Below are 15,983 nucleotides of genomic sequence, written 5' to 3' on the forward strand. Positions count from 1 at the left end.
ATATAGAGTGCAACACAAGTAAATATAGAGTGCAACACAAGTAAATATAGAGTGCAACACAAGTAAATATAGAGTGCAACACAAGTAAATATAGAGTGCAACACAAGTAAATATAGAGTGCAACACAAGTAAATATAGAGTGCAACACAAGTAAATACAATACAAATTTATCAATCTGTATAATTATCGTATGTGCATTAATTTTCAAATAAGTAAAATTATATTAAATGCAAACAATTAAATATATAATAGCAGAGAAAAATTAATGTAACGTCGTCTATTCATTTCATAATGACAACAAATATTTTAACATTATATACAAAAAACAGTAGAAACTAAGACTTGAGAAAGCGGCGTTCAGGTATCAACCAACACAACTGGTCTCCAACCTGTAAACACATTTGTCACTCTAAACGTAATTAATTAAAATTATCCCATTAATCCCAAGTCCAATTATTTCCAAGATTCTGCCTCGCGATCCTGTTTACAGAGCTAATGTGGTGCTTGGTTCACTACTGTTTACAGAGCTAATGTGGTGCTTGGTTCACTACTGTTTACAGAGCTAATGTGGTGCTTGGTTCACTACTGTTTACAGAGCTAATGTGGTGCTTGGTTCACTACTGTTTACAGAGCTAATGTGGTGCTTGGTTCACTACACAGTTTTACACCTCTTTTACAAGATCATTTATTGTAAATTTATTGCAATATGTAATTTCAAATGAATTTATTCTCTTATTGTCCATAAAAAACATGATTTATATGAGTTCTGAGCCACGGTCAGTATTCTTCGTCAACAGTTAACACTGTCCTCTGTGTCTTGGCCGTCATGCTGCGTCAACAGTTAACACTGTCCCCTGTGTCTTGGCCGTCATGCTGCGTCAACAGTTAACACTGTCCTCTGTGTCTAGGCCGTCATGCTGCGTCAACAGTTAACACTGTCCCCTGTGTCTTGGCCGTCATGCTGCGTCAACAGTTAACACTGTCCTCTGTGTCTAGGCCGTCATGCTGCGTCAACAGTTAACACTGTCCCCTGTGTCTAGGCCGTCATGCTGCGTCAACAGTTAACACTGTCCTCTGTGTCTTGGCCGTCATGCTGCGTCAACAGTTAACACTGTCCTCTGTGTCTTGGCCGTCATGCTGCGTCAACAGTTAACACTGTCCTCTGTGTCTTGGCCGTCATGCTGCGTCAACAGTTAATACTGGCCGACAACATGACACTGGACCACAGCACAACATGACACTGGACCAAACATGACACTGGACCAAACATGACACTGGACCAAACATGACACTGGACCAAACATGACACTGGAACAAACATGACACTGGACCAAACATGACACTGGACCAAACATGACACTGGACCAAACATGACACTGGACCAAACACAACAGGGAATCAGTTAGAAAATACAAATTGCCTTCTCTTCATTTTTCTCTTAATTATAATTACACCATTCATTAACTGTATACAATTGTGAGTCTATGGTAGTGATGGTGGTGTGAGTCTATGGTGGTGTTGGTGCTGTGAGTCTATGGTAGTGATGGTGGTGTGAGTCTATGGTGGTGTTGGTGCTGTGAGTCTATGGTAGTGTTGGTGTGGTGAGTCTATGGTAGTGTTGGTGTTGTGAGTCTATGGTAGTGATGGTGGTGTGAGTCTATGGTGGTGTTGGTGTTGTGAGTCTATGGTAGTGATGGTGGTGTGAGTCTATGGTGGTGTTGGTGCTGTGAGTCTATGGTAGTGTTGGTGTGGTGAGTCTATGGTAGTGTTGGTGTTGTGAGTCTATGGTAGTGATGGTGGTGTGAGTCTATGGTAGTGTTGGTGGTGTGAGTCTATGGTAGTGTTGGTGCTGTTAGTCTATGGTGGTGTTGGTGTTGTGAGTCTATGGTAGTGTTGGTGTTGTGAGTCTATGGTGGTGTTGGTGGTGTGAGTCTATGGTAGTGTTGGTGGTGTGAGTCTATGGTAGTGTTGGTGGTGTGAGTCTATGGTAGTGTTGGTGCTGTTAGTCTATGGTGGTGTTGGTGTTGTGAGTCTATGGTAGTGTTGGTGGTGTGAGTCTATGGTGGTGTTGGTGGTGTGAGTCTATGGTAGTGTTGGTGTTGTGAGTCTATGGTAGTGTTGGTGCTGTTAGTCTATGGTAGTGTTGGTGCTGTGAGTCTATGGTAGTGTTGGAGCTGTGAGTCTATGGTAGTGTTGGTGCTGTGAGTCTATGGTAGTGTTGGTGCTGTGAGTCTATGGTAGTGTTGGTGCTGTGAGTCTATGGTAGTGTTGGTGTTGTGAGTCTCCCCCCTATGGACGTGACTGTTTCTCCCCCCCCTCTGGACGTGACAGTTTCTCCCCCCCCCCCTCTGGACAGTGACTGTTTCGGTCTCAACTGGACGTAACTGTTTCGGTCTCAACTGGACGTAACTGTTTCGGTCTAATGTATCTGTTCAAAATGTTAAGGTCAGATAGTGTGGTTGAGGGGCGGTAGCGCTGTCGTCCTCACCACCTAACTACTCTACATTCATTAACCAAAAAAAGTTATGTTCATCAGTATAACACAAAAGATGCTTTTCCAGAAATCTATCCACCAAGTATGTCACTAGCCGGCGTGCGGTGCCGGGGTCTACCTGCCACCTCCAAACACCAACAAGCTGGTTGTTCAAGCTGCCACATTCCTCGGGGCCACATCAGAGAATATTCACAACCACGTATTTCACTACACAGTTGTGGCCCATGGCGTTACAGGTGTGGCCCAGGGCGTTACAGGTGTGGCCCAGGGCGTTACAGGTGTGGCCCAGGGCGTTACAGGTGTGGCCCAGGGCGTTACAGGTGTGGCCCAGGGCGTTACAGGTGTGGCCCAGGGCGTTATAGGTGTGGCCCAGGGCGTTACAGGTGTGGCCCAGGGCGTTGCAGGTGTGGCCCAGGGCGTTACAGGTGTGGCTCTTATACTCAAGCAAACCTAAACGAAAATAATATCATTTATGGAGTCATTAAGTGTGACTCTCACTGAGTGAGGCACAATCCTCCTACACACTGAGTGAGGCACAATCCTCCTCCACACTGAGTGAGGCACAATCCTCCTCCACACTGAGTGAGGCACAATCCTCCTCCACACTGAGTGAGGCACAATCCTCCTCCTCGCTGAGTGAGGCGCAATAATCCTCCTCGCTGAGTGAGGCACAATCATCCTCCTCGCTGAGTGAGGCACAATCCTCCTCCTCGCTGAGTGAGGCACAATCCTCCTCCTCGCTGAATGAGGCACAATCATCCTCCTCGCTGAATGAGGCACAATCATCCTCCTCGCTGAATGAGGCACAATCCTCCTCCTCGCTGAGTGAGGCACAATCCTCCTCCTCGCTGAGTGAGGCACAATCCTCCTCCTCGCTGAGTGAGGCACAATAATCCTCCTCGCTGAGTGAGGCACAATAATCCTCCTCGCTGAGTGAGGCACAATCCTCCTCCTCGCTGAGTGAGGCACAATCCTCCTCGCCGAGTGAGGCACAGTCCTCCTCGTCGCCGAGTGAGGCACAATCCTCCTCCTCGCTGAGTGAGGCACAATCCTCCTCCTCGCTGAGTGAGGCATAATCCTCCTCCTCGCTGAGTGAGGCACAATCCTCCTCGCCGAGTGAGGCACAGTCCTCCTCGTCGCCGAGTGAGGCACAATCCTCCTCCTCGCTGAGTGAGGCACAATCCTCCTCCTCGCTGAGTGAGGCACAATCCTCCTCCTCGCTGAGTGAGGCACAATCCTCCTCGTCGCCGAGTGAGGCACAATCCTCCTCGCTAAGTGAGGCACAATCCTCCTCGTCGCCGAGTGAGGCACAATCCTCCTCCACACTGAGTGAGGCACAATCCTCCTCCACACTGAGTGAGGCACAATCTTCCTCCACACTGAGTGAGGCACAATCCTCATACACACTGAGTGAGGCACAATCCTCATACACACTGAGTGAGGCACAATCCTCCTCCACAATGAGTGAGGCCCAATCCTCCTCCACAATGAGTGAAACAGAATCCTCCTCCACACTGAGTGAGGCACAATCCTCCTACTCACTGAGTGAGGGACAATCCTCCACACTGAGTGAGACACAATCTTCCTCTACACTGAGTGAGGCACAATCCTCCTCCACATTGAGTGAGGCCCAATCCTCCTCCACAATGAGTGAAACACAATCCTCCTCCACACTGAGTGAAACACAATCCTCCTCCACACTGAGTGAAACACAATCCTCCTCCACACTGAGTGAGGCACAATCCTCCTCCACACTGAGTGAGGCACAATCCTCCTCCACACTGAGTGAGACACAAGCCTCCACACTGAGTGAGGCACACTCCTCCTCCTCACTGAGTGAGGCACAATCCTCCTCCTCACTGAGTGAGGCACAATCCTCCTCCACACTGTGAGGCACAATCCTCCTCCACACTGTGTGAGGCACAAGCCTCCACACTGAGTGAGGCACACTCCTCCTCCACACTGAGTGAGGCACAATCCTCCTCCACACTGAGTGAGGCACATTCCTCCACACTGAGTGAAGCACAATCCTCCTCCACACTGAGTGAGGCACAATTCTCCACACTGAGTGCGGCACAATCCTCCTCCACACTGAGTGAGGAACAATCCTCCACACTGAGTGAGGGACAATCCTCCACACTGAGTGCGGCACAATCCTCCTCCACACTGAGTGAGGAACAATCCTCCACACTGAGCGAGACACAATCCTCCTCCACACTGAGCGAGGCACAATCCTCCTCCACACTGAGTGACACAATCCTCCACACTGAGTGAAGCACAATCCTCCTCCACACTGAGTGAGGCACAATCCTCCTCCACACTGAGTGAGGCACAATCCTCCTCCACACTGAGTGAGGCACAATCCTCCACACTGAGTGAGGAACAATCCTCCACACTGAGTGAGGCACAATTCTCCACACTGAGTGAGGCACAATCCTCCTCCACACTGAATGAGGCACAATCCTCCACACTGAGTAAGGCACAATCCTCCTCCACACGGAGTGAGGCACAATCCTCCTCCACACTGAGTGAGGCACAATCCTCCTCCACACCGAGTGATGCACAATCCTCCACACTGAGTGAGGAACAATCCTCCTCCACACTGAGTGATGCACAATCCTCCACACTGAGTGAGGAACAATCCTCCACACTGAGTGAGGCACAATCCTCCTCCACACTGAGTGAGGCACAATCCTCCACATTGAGTGAGGCACAATCCTCCTCCACACTGAGTGAGGCACAATCCTCCACGCTGAGTGAGGCACAATCCTCCTCCACACTGAGTGAGGCACAATCCTCCACACTGAGTGAGGCACAATCCTCCTCCACACTGAGTGAGGAACAATCCTCCACACTGAGTGAGGCACAATCCTCCTCCACACTGAGTGAGGCACAATCCTCCACACTGAGTGAGGCACAATCCTCCTCCACACTGAGTGAGGCACAATCCTCCTCCACACTGAGTGAGGCACAATCCTCCTCCACACTGAGTGAGGCACAATCCTCCACACTGAGTGAGGCACAATCCTCCTCCACATTGAGTGAGGCACAATCCTCCACACTGAGGTTCACATTAGTCATCGAGTGAAACGAAAAAAATTCACCTGAAATAATAAAGGTCTTTACGAAACACGACTTTCCTTATGTGAGCTGGATTTTAGTGCGAGTTCCCAGAGCAGTGAACAGTGAGTGGTATACCCACAGCAGTGAACAGTGAGTGGTATACCCACAGCAGTGAACAGTGAGTGGTATACCCACAGCAGTGAACAGTGAGTGGTATACCCACAGCAGTGAACAGTGAGTGGTATACCCACAGCAGTGAACAATGAGTGGTATACCCACAGCAGTGAACAGTGAGTGGTATACCCACAGCAGTGAACAGTGAGTGGTATACCCACAGCAGTGAACAGTGAGTGGTATACCCACAGCAGTGAACAGTGAGTGGTATACCCACAGCAGTGAACAGTGAGTGGTATACCCACAGCAGTGAACAGTGAGTGGTATACCCACAGCAGTGAACTGTGAGAGGTATACCCACAGCAGTGAACAGTGAGAGGTATACCCACAGCAGTAAACAGTGAGTTGTATACCCACAGCAGTGAACAGTGAGTGGTATACCCACAGCAGTGAACAGTGAGTGGTATACCCACAGCAGTGAACTGTGAGTGGTATACCCACAGCAGTGAACAGTGAGTGGTATACCCACAGCAGTGAACAGTGAGTGGTATACCCACAGCAGTGAACAGTGAGTGGTATAGCCACAGCAGTGAACAGTGAGTGGTATACCCACAGCAGTGAACAGTGAGTGGTATACCCACAGCAGTGAACAGTGAGTGGTATACCCACAGTAGAGAACAGTGAGTGGTATACCCACAGCAGTGAACAGTGAGAGGTATACCAATAGCAGTGAACAGTGAGAGGTATACCCACAGCAGTGACCACAACACCCACAAGTGACGACAACAGTGACTACAACACCCACAACAGTGACTACAACACCTACATCAGTGACCACAACAGTGACTACAACACCCACATCAGTGACCACAACAGAGATCACAACACCCACAACAGTGACCACACCACCCACAACAGTGACCACAACAGTGATCACAACACCCACAACAGTGATCACAACACCCACAACAGTGACCACAACACACACAACAGTGACCACAACGCCCATAACAGTGACCACGCCACCCACAACTGACTACAACACCCACAACAGTGACCACAACAGTGATCACAACAACCACAATAGTGACCACACCACCCACAACAGTGACCACAACACCCACAACAGTGACAACACCCACAACAGTGATCACAACACCCACAACAGTGACCACAACACCCACGACAGTGACCACAACACCCACAACAGTGACAACACCCACAACAGTGACCACAACAGTGATCACAACACCCACAACAGTGACCACAACACCCTTAACAGTGACCCCACCACCCACAAGTGACAACATCCACAACAGTGACCATAACAGTGATCACAACACCCACAACAGTGATCACAACACCCACAACAGTGACCACACCACACACAACAGTGACCACACCACCCACAACAGTGACCACAACACCCACAACAGTGACCACAACACCCACAACAGTGACCACAACACCCACAACAGTGACCACAACACCCACAACAGTGACCACAACACCCACAACAGGGACTACAACACCCACAACAGTGACCACAACCACAACAGTGACCACAACACTCACAACAGTGACCACAACACCTACAACAGTGACCACAACCACAACAATGACCACAACAGTGATCACAACAGTGACAACAACACACAACAGGGACCACAACATCCACAAGTGTTAACATCTACAACAGTGACCACAAGTGACCACAACTGTGATCACAACACCCACAACAGTGACCACAACACCCACAACAATGACTACAACAGTGACCACAACATTGACCACAACAGTGACCACAACAATAACTACAACACCCACAAGTAACGACAACATCCACAACAGTGACCACAACACCCACAACAATGACTACAACAGTGACCACAACAATAACTACAACATCCACAAGTAACGACAACATCCACAACAGTGACCACAACACCCACAACAGTGACCACAACACCCACGACAGTGACCACAACACCCACGACAGTGACCACAACACCCACGACAGTGACCACAACACCCACAACAGTGACCACAACACCCACAACAGTGACCACAACACCCACAACAATGACCTCAACAGTGACCACAGCACCCACAACAGTGACCACAACAGTGACCACAACACCCACAACAATGGCCACAACACCCACAACAGTGATCACAACACCCACAACAGTGAACACAACAGTGACCACAACATCCACAACCACACCAGTGACCACAACATCCACAAGTGACCACAACACCCACAACAGTGACCACAACACCCACAACAGTGATCACAACACCCACAACAGTGATCACAACACCCACAACAGTGATCACAACACCCACAACAGTGATCACAATACCAACAACAGTGATCACAACACCCACAACAGTGACCATAACAGTGATCACAACACCCACAACAGTGACCACAACACCCGCAACAGTGACCACAACACCCGCAACAGTGACCACAACAGTTTCCACAACAGTGTCCACAACACCCTCAACAGTGACCACAACATCCACGACAGTGACCACAACACCCACGACAGTGACTACAACACCCACAACAGTGGTCACAACAGAGACCACAACACCCACAGCAGTGACTACAACAGTGACCACAACAGTAACTACAACACCCACAAGTAACGACAACATCCACAACAGTGACCACAACGCCCACAACAGTGACCACAACACCCACGACAGTGACCACAACACCCACAACAGTGACCACAACGCCCTTAACAGTGACCACAACACCCACGACAGTGACCACAACACCCACGACAGTGACCACAACACCCACAACAGTGACCACAACACCCACAACAGTGACCACAACAATAACTACAACAGTGTCCACAACAATAACTACAACAGTGACCACAACAATAACTACAACAGTGACCACAACAATAACTACAACAGTGTCCACAACAACACCCACAACAGTGACCACAACAATAACTACAACAGTGACCACAACAATAACTACAACAGTGACCACAACAACCACAACAATATCTACAACAGTGACCACAACAATAACTACAACAGTGACCACAACAATAACTACAACAGTGACCACAACAATAACTACAACAGTGACCACAACAACCACAACAATATCTACAACAGTGACCACAACAATAACTACAACAGTGACCACAACACCCACAACAGTGACCACAACACCCACAACAGTGACAACACCCACAACAGTGACAACAACAATATCTACAACAGTGACCACAACAATAACTACAACAGTGACCACAACACCCACAACAATGACCACAACAGTGACCACAACACCCACAACAGTAGCCCTCAGCATGCGGCTAGGGGCGTACTCAACCTGTCCTCTTAAAAAGAACGTCGCTTTTGGCCGTTTGCCCGTATGGCCGAATGTGGACGTAATTTGAAAATAAAAAATAAATGAAAATAAATTTGGGATTTTTTTTAACAACAGTAAGTTAAGGGTCCTCTGATAGGTTAGGTGGGCAGGAAATTCTCAAAGTTTCACAATGGTATGAAAAACGTTAATGAAAAGTTGCCTCTTCTAAGCTGTCCGAGTAAGCCGGACGACTCAAACAGAAAACGGGGGAGTACGTCACTTTTGTGAGTCGATTTCATTTCAAATTACAGGTATGCAGCCCCAGCATGGAGCCCGTACCTTATCAAGCACAAGACGAAGCTGGACAAGGTCCAAAGGTATGCCACTAGACTAGTCCCAGAACTAAGAGGCATGAGTTACGAGGAAAGGCTGCGGGAAATGCACCTTACGACACTGGAAGACAGAAGAGTAAGGGTAGACATGATCACAACCTACAAAAATCTCAGAGGAATTGACAGGGTAGACAAGGATAAATTGTTCAACACTGGTGGGACGCGAACAAGGGGACACAGGTGGAGACTGAGTACCCAAATGAGCCACAGAGACGTTAGAAAGTACTTTTTCAGTGTCAAGAGTAGTTACCAGGTGGAATGAATGCATTAGGCAGTGATGTGGTGGAGGCTGACTCCATACACACTTTCAAATGTAGATATGATAGAGCCCAGTAGGCTCAGGAACCTGTACACCAGTTGATTGACAGTTGAGAGGCGGGATCAAAGAGCCAAAGCTCAACCTCTGCAAGCACAACTAGGTGAGTACAGCTATATGAGTACCCACAACAGTGACCACAACAGTGACCTCAACAATGAACAAGTACTAGCACATACCTTTTTTTAATATCTGCGAAATGTATTGGTGATGGAGACATGTATTCCACTCATCTGGCGCGGGTGTATGTTTAACAGTGAAGGTGTTGGTCTCTAGTTCATGTTCAACGGACTGTTGGTCTCAGTAGTTCATGTTCAACGGCCTGTTGGTGTCAGTAGTTCATGTTCAAGAGAGTGTGACAGGGGTGCGTTACTCTCCATACTTCGTCAGATGCACGCACTCAACAATCAATATTTCACTCTAACACGGTACAAAGTTGATGAGGCAGAGTACGAGGCGAGAGTACTCACAACACCGCCACTCCTCACACTCATACACTCGTCGTGTATACTCTGGGGCTCCACACAAGAAGCAAGACTTTCAGCGCTATTCTTCCCACCACAAGTATGGTATTGGACGAAAGTATGCGGCTCTCAGCGATTATGACATGGCCAGGAAAGCATTGAGCGAAATAACTAATCAAATTATCTTTCTTCCTTTGATAAACGATAATGAGGCCAATCACTGCACGTCCGTGTTACTTAAGGAGCCATGTGGCTGCCAGACAGCCGCTTCTGGTTACTGAGGGGACACTGAGCTGAGGGCAGGAGAGGGGAGCACAGGGGTTCAGGAGGGCGGCGAGCGACCTCTCCCCACACCAGTCAGAGGAGTACTGACGCGCTGCTCTGCTCAACGCTGCCACCCGTACCATCCCCTCACTACCCCCCCCCCCCAAAGTGGGAGGTCACACCTGGACCCGCTTTTTGTATTTCCAAACATTGCGCACCGCTGGTGTGGCCGCCGTCCTCCACACATCATCCACATGTCCTCCCAGCAGACATTTGCCCGACGTCTGCTGGGAGTCCTGCTGGACTTTGATCACTACAACTCCACTTGCCAAAAGCGGATTGATTTTGGTGTCGGGTGAGCGCTTATAATCGTGAGAGAACTTTTATCTCTGAGACTAATTCATTTTCCGGAGTCTTAGTCACTCTTAACGAGGCGCGGGCACCTGCCCTGCCTGGCACCACTGGTGCTCTGGCACCACTGGTGCTCTGGCACAACTGGTGCTCTGGCACCACTGGTGCTCTGGCACAACTGGTGCTCTGGCACCCGTGGTGCTCTGGCACTACTGGTGCTCTGGCACCACTGGTGCTCTGGCACCCGTGGTGCTCTGGCACTACTGGTGCTCTGGCACTACTGGTGCTCTGGCACTACTGGTGCGCTGGCACTACTGGTGCGCTGGCACCACTGGTGCGCTGGCACCACTGGTGCTCTGGCACCACTGGTGCTCTGGCACCACTGGTGCTCTGGCACCCGTGGTACTCTGGCACCCGTGGTGCTCTGGCACCACTGGTGCTCTGGCACCCGTGGTGCTCTGGCACTACTGGTGCTCTGGCACTACTGGTGCTCTGGCACCACTGGTGCTCTGGCACCCGTGGTGCTCTGGCACCCGTGGTGCTCTGGCACCCGTGGTGCTCTGGCACCACTGGTGCTCTGGCACCACTGGTGCTCTGGCACCACGGGTGCTCTGGCACCACGGGTGCTCTGGCACCACGGGTGCTCTGGCACCACTAGTGCCCTGGCACCACTGGTGCTCTGGCACCACTGGTGCTCTGGCACCACTAGTGCCCTGGCACCACTGGTGCTCTGGCACCACTAGTGCTCTGGCACCACTGGTGCTCTGGCACCACTGGTGCCCTGGCACCACTGGTGCTCTGGCACCACTAGTGCCCTGGCACCACTGGTGCTCTGGCACCACTAGTGCCCTGGCACCACTGGTGCTCTGGCACCACGGGTGCTTTGGTTATCTATACTGTGACAAAGGGAAATTGGCGTAATTAAAATATAAATTAAAATTATAATAGCAATTCAATTTCGGGAGTTGTGTATCAGGATCAGGAGACCAGTATGGTTGTGTATCAGGATCAGGAGACCAGTATGGTTGTATATCAGGATCAGGAGACCAGTATGGTTGTGTATCAGGATCAGGGGACCAGTATGGTTGAGTATCAGGAGACCAGTATGGTTGAGTATCAGGATCAGGAGACCAGTATGGTTGTGTATCAGGATCAGGGGACCAGTATGGTTGTGTATCAGGATCAGGAGACCAGTATGGTTGTGTATCAGGATCAGGGGACCAGTATGGTTGTGTATCAGGATCAGGGGACCAGTATGGTTGTGTATCAGGATCAGGAGACCAGTATGGTTGTGTATCAGGATCAGGAGACCAGTATGGTTGTGTATCAGGATCAGGAGACCAGTATGGTTGTGTATCAGGATCAGGAGACCAGTATGGTTGTGTATCAGGATCAGGAGACCAGTATGGTTGTGTATCAGGATCAGGGGACCAGTATGGTTGTGTATCAGGATCAGGAGACCAGTATGGTTGTGTATCAGGATCAGGAGACCAGTATGGTTGTGTATCAGGATCAGGGGACCAGTATGGTTGTGTATCAGGATCAGGGGACCAGTATGGTTGTGTATCAGGATCAGGGGACCAGTATGGTTGTGTATCAGGATCAGGGGACCAGTATGGTTGTGTATCAGGATCAGGGGACCAGTTTGGTTGAGTATCAGGATCAGGAGACCAGTATGGTTGAGTATCAGGAGACCAGTATGGTTGTGTATCAGGATCAGGAGACCAGCATGGTTGTGTATCAGGATCAGGAGACCAGTATGGTTGTGTATCAGGATCAGGAGACCAGTATGGTTGTGTATCAGGATCAGGAGACCAGTATGGTTGTGTATCAGGATCAAGAGACCAGTATGGTTGTGTATCAGGATCAGGAGACCAGTATGGTTGTATATCAGGATCAGGGGGCCAGTATGGTTGTGTATCAGGATCAGGAGACCAGTATGGTTGTGTATCAGGATCCAGTATGGTTGTGTATCAGGATCAGGAGACCAGTATGGTTGTGTATCAGGATCAGGGGACCAGTATGATACTTTATCTATCACCTCATATTGAATTAATAAATACATTACATACATTACATTACATAGAATTACATAAAATATGAAACCTAGCTGACCAGTGTTCGATTCCCGTGACCGGCCAGAGAGATTTTGGCAAGTTTTATTTCACCTGATGCCTCTCCTCACCTAATAGTAAATAGATACCTAGGAGTCAGTCAACTGTGGTGGGTGGTGTGCTGGGGAAGGTGAGATATTGACCAAGGGTGTTCCAGCCTGTCCCATACGGTAGAAAGTCAGTGTTGGGTGTTCTGTGCGTCAAGAATGGCCCGGAATGATACGTCAGAAGTGTAGTAGGCAATACGCTCATACTATTGACAGTACTCAACCCAGTAGGTTGTAGAGAATCCTAGAAACAGTGTTGCAAAACATGTATTTCAGGCGCTGCAACGTTAAACTTTTGTATGAGATGCATATGACTGACATGGGCCCAGCTGCTCATCTGTAACACGGACGGCTCGCTAATACGACCCCCTCTAACATAGGAAGGATTTAAGGCATCTGTGATCGCAGCCATTATTCAGCTGTCTCATCGCTGTCTGAGCTGCCTGTAGTGAGCGGCCCGAGATATACGCGCTCCCCATGATTAATACACGACCAGACACACAGACAGTGGCAGATGGCTCTGAGGAGCCCAGCACATGTTATCATCCCAAGTTGTGATAACTAGACGTGCGGGTCTGAGGCTGCTGAAGACCGCACGCGTCACCCAATGTATTCAGCACCCACACTGTGGCGAGGCGGCGTCCAGCACCCACCCACACTGTGGCGAGGCGGCGTCCAGCACCCACCCACTCTGTGGCGAGGCGGCGTCCAGCACCCACCCACACTGTGGCGAGGCGGCGTCCAGCACCCACCCACACTGTGGCGAGGCGGCGTCCGGTACCCACCCACACTGTGGCGAGGCGGCGTCCGGCACCCTCCCACACTGTGGCGAGGCGGCGTCCGGCACCCTCCCACACTGTGGCGAGGCGGCGTCCAGCACCCACCCACACTGTGGCGAGGCGGCGTCCGGCACCCTCCCACACTGTGGCGAGGCGGCGTCCAGCACCCCACACTGTGGCGAGGCGGTGTCCAGCACCCACCCACACTGTGGCGAGGCGGCGTCCAGCACCCCACACTGTGGCGAGGCGGCGTCCAGCACCCACCCACACTGTGGCGAGGCGGCGTCCAGCACCCACCCACACTGTGGCGAGGCGGCGTCCAGCACCCACCCACACTGTGGCGAGGCGGCGTCCAGCACCCACCCACACTGTGGCGAGGCGGCGTCCAGCACCCACCCACACTGTGGCGAGGCGGCGTCCGGCACCCACCCACACTGTGGCGAGGCGGCGTCCGGCACCCACCCACACTGTGGCGAGGCGGCGTCCGGCACCCACCCACACTGTGGCGAGGCGGCGTCCAGCACCCCACACTGTGGCGAGGCGGCGTCCGGCACCCACCCACACTGTGGCGAGGCGGCGTCCAGCACCCACTCACACTGTGGCGAGGCGGCGTCCGGCACCCACCCACACTGTGGTGAGGCGGCGTCCGGCACCCACCCACACTGTGGCGAGGCGGCGTCCGGCACCCACCCACACTGTGGCGAGGCGGCGTCCGGCACCCACCCACACTGTGGCGAGGCGGCGTCCGGCACCCACCCACACTGTGGCGAGGCGGCGTCCGGCACCCACCCACACTGTGGCGAGGCGGCGTCCAGCACCCACCCACACTGTGGCGAGGCGGCGTCCGGCACCCACCCACACTGTGGCGAGGCGGCGTCCAGCACCCCACACTGTGGCGAGGCGGCGTCCGGCACCCACCCACACTGTGGCGAGGCGGCGTCCGGCACCCACCCACACTGTGGCGAGGCGGCGTCCGGCACCCACCCACACTGTGGCGAGGCGGCGTCCGGCACCCACCCACACTGTGGCGAGGCGGCGTCCGGCACCCACCCACACTGTGGCGAGGCGGCGTCCGGCACCCACCCACACTGTGGCAAGGCGGCGTCCGGCACCCACCCACACTGTGGCGAGGCGGCGTCCGGCACCCACCCACACTGTGGTGAGGCGGCGTCCGGCACCCACCCACACTGTGGCGAGGCGGCGTCCGGCACCCACCCACACTGTGGTGAGGCGGCGTCCGGCACCCACCCACACTGTGGCGAGGCGGCGTCCAGCACCCACCCACACTGTGGTGAGGCGGCGTCCAGCACCCACCCACACTGTGGCGAGGCGGCGTCCAGCACCCACCCACACTGTGGTGAGGCGGCGTCCAGCACCCACACTGTGGCGAGGCGGCGTCCAGCACCCACCCCAAGGCTCAAGATGCTCCTGTAAAGTGTTTAAGTATTGCGTATTAAGTAAATGAATGGCAAGTGTCGTTTTAGCGGTCTAACTCGTTGTGGTATAATGATTTACGAGTGTTGCATACTTGTGTGTTGACGAGTGGCTACGGGTGTTAGTTGGAGTCACGGCCACCATGGGTCGCAACCGGGGTCTTGATCTATGACCCAAAGTACCACTATCCGACCCAAAGTCTGTAGTGACTTTCAAGGAGTAGGCTTGGTAATGCAAGTAATAAAATTGGGGGAGCTGAAATGAACACAACACTTCATCCTTTATCAATATATTCACTTAACTTATTACCAATTTCCAATCACCTTAAATATAAAATGAACTAATATTACTACACGTGGATATTTACATGTGTCGCTCTCACATTGGACACTAAGCGCTCCTCTATGCTAACGCGATGCAGCCTTTGTCAACTTCCGTGTTTCCTCAACACACAGTACCGTCCTCAACCAGTACTGGGAAACACCAACGAGTCTACCCTACCCACGGGCCAGCATATCTACAGTCCCACTAGGTGCTCCTTGTGAACGCCCACAATCACTCTCCAGCCTGATGCTGGCAGAGAACTTCAGCCTCGCGCTGATCGGCCTCTACACGAACAAATACAGGGGAAGCTAACCCTTGGCAGGAGTCTCTAGCGACGGGCTAGTAACGCTCCTCAACAGCACCTCACTGTCGGTCGTCTCTCCTTCCAGCCAGTCCCGGGATACGCCGAATTCTTCCACTGCCACTCCACTCGCAGACAGCAGGTACCACACAGTTCCTCTTCGGCGGCGGCTCACCT

General features: G+C 51.7%; 3 protein-coding genes across 3 annotated transcripts in view; 1 reads left to right on the top strand and 2 right to left on the bottom strand.

Moving 5' to 3' along the window:
• LOC123759125 (zwei Ig domain protein zig-8) overlaps positions 1-10,548 on the bottom strand; it is a 267,274-nt gene extending 256,726 nt beyond the window's left edge. Inside the window, exon 1 of the mRNA XM_045743995.2 lies at positions 9,908-10,548. The gene's annotated coding sequence lies outside the window, so the exon portion shown is untranslated. The remainder of the gene's footprint in view (positions 1-9,907) is intronic.
• LOC138364971 (serine-rich adhesin for platelets-like) lies at positions 3,012-5,575 on the bottom strand. The gene is made up of 3 exons (XM_069325058.1): positions 4,431-5,575; positions 4,033-4,275; positions 3,012-3,873 (listed from the first exon to the last, which is right to left on the bottom strand). Exons 1-3 carry the CDS (start codon positions 5,573-5,575, stop codon positions 3,012-3,014), a joined length of 2,250 nt encoding a protein of 749 aa, XP_069181159.1.
• A 162-nt stretch (positions 10,549-10,710) lies between the features above and the next one.
• LOC123759216 (keratin-associated protein 6-2-like) lies at positions 10,711-12,460 on the top strand. Its single transcript, XM_045744098.2, has 3 exons — positions 10,711-10,811; positions 11,773-11,891; positions 11,988-12,460. Exons 1-3 carry the CDS (start codon positions 10,711-10,713, stop codon positions 12,458-12,460), a joined length of 693 nt encoding a protein of 230 aa, XP_045600054.2.
• Positions 12,461-15,983: the final 3,523 nt, after the last annotated feature.

The sequence above is a fragment of the Procambarus clarkii genome, chromosome 15 (assembly GCF_040958095.1).
Source record: "Procambarus clarkii isolate CNS0578487 chromosome 15, FALCON_Pclarkii_2.0, whole genome shotgun sequence".
Taxonomy (NCBI): Eukaryota; Metazoa; Arthropoda; class Malacostraca; order Decapoda; family Cambaridae; genus Procambarus; species Procambarus clarkii.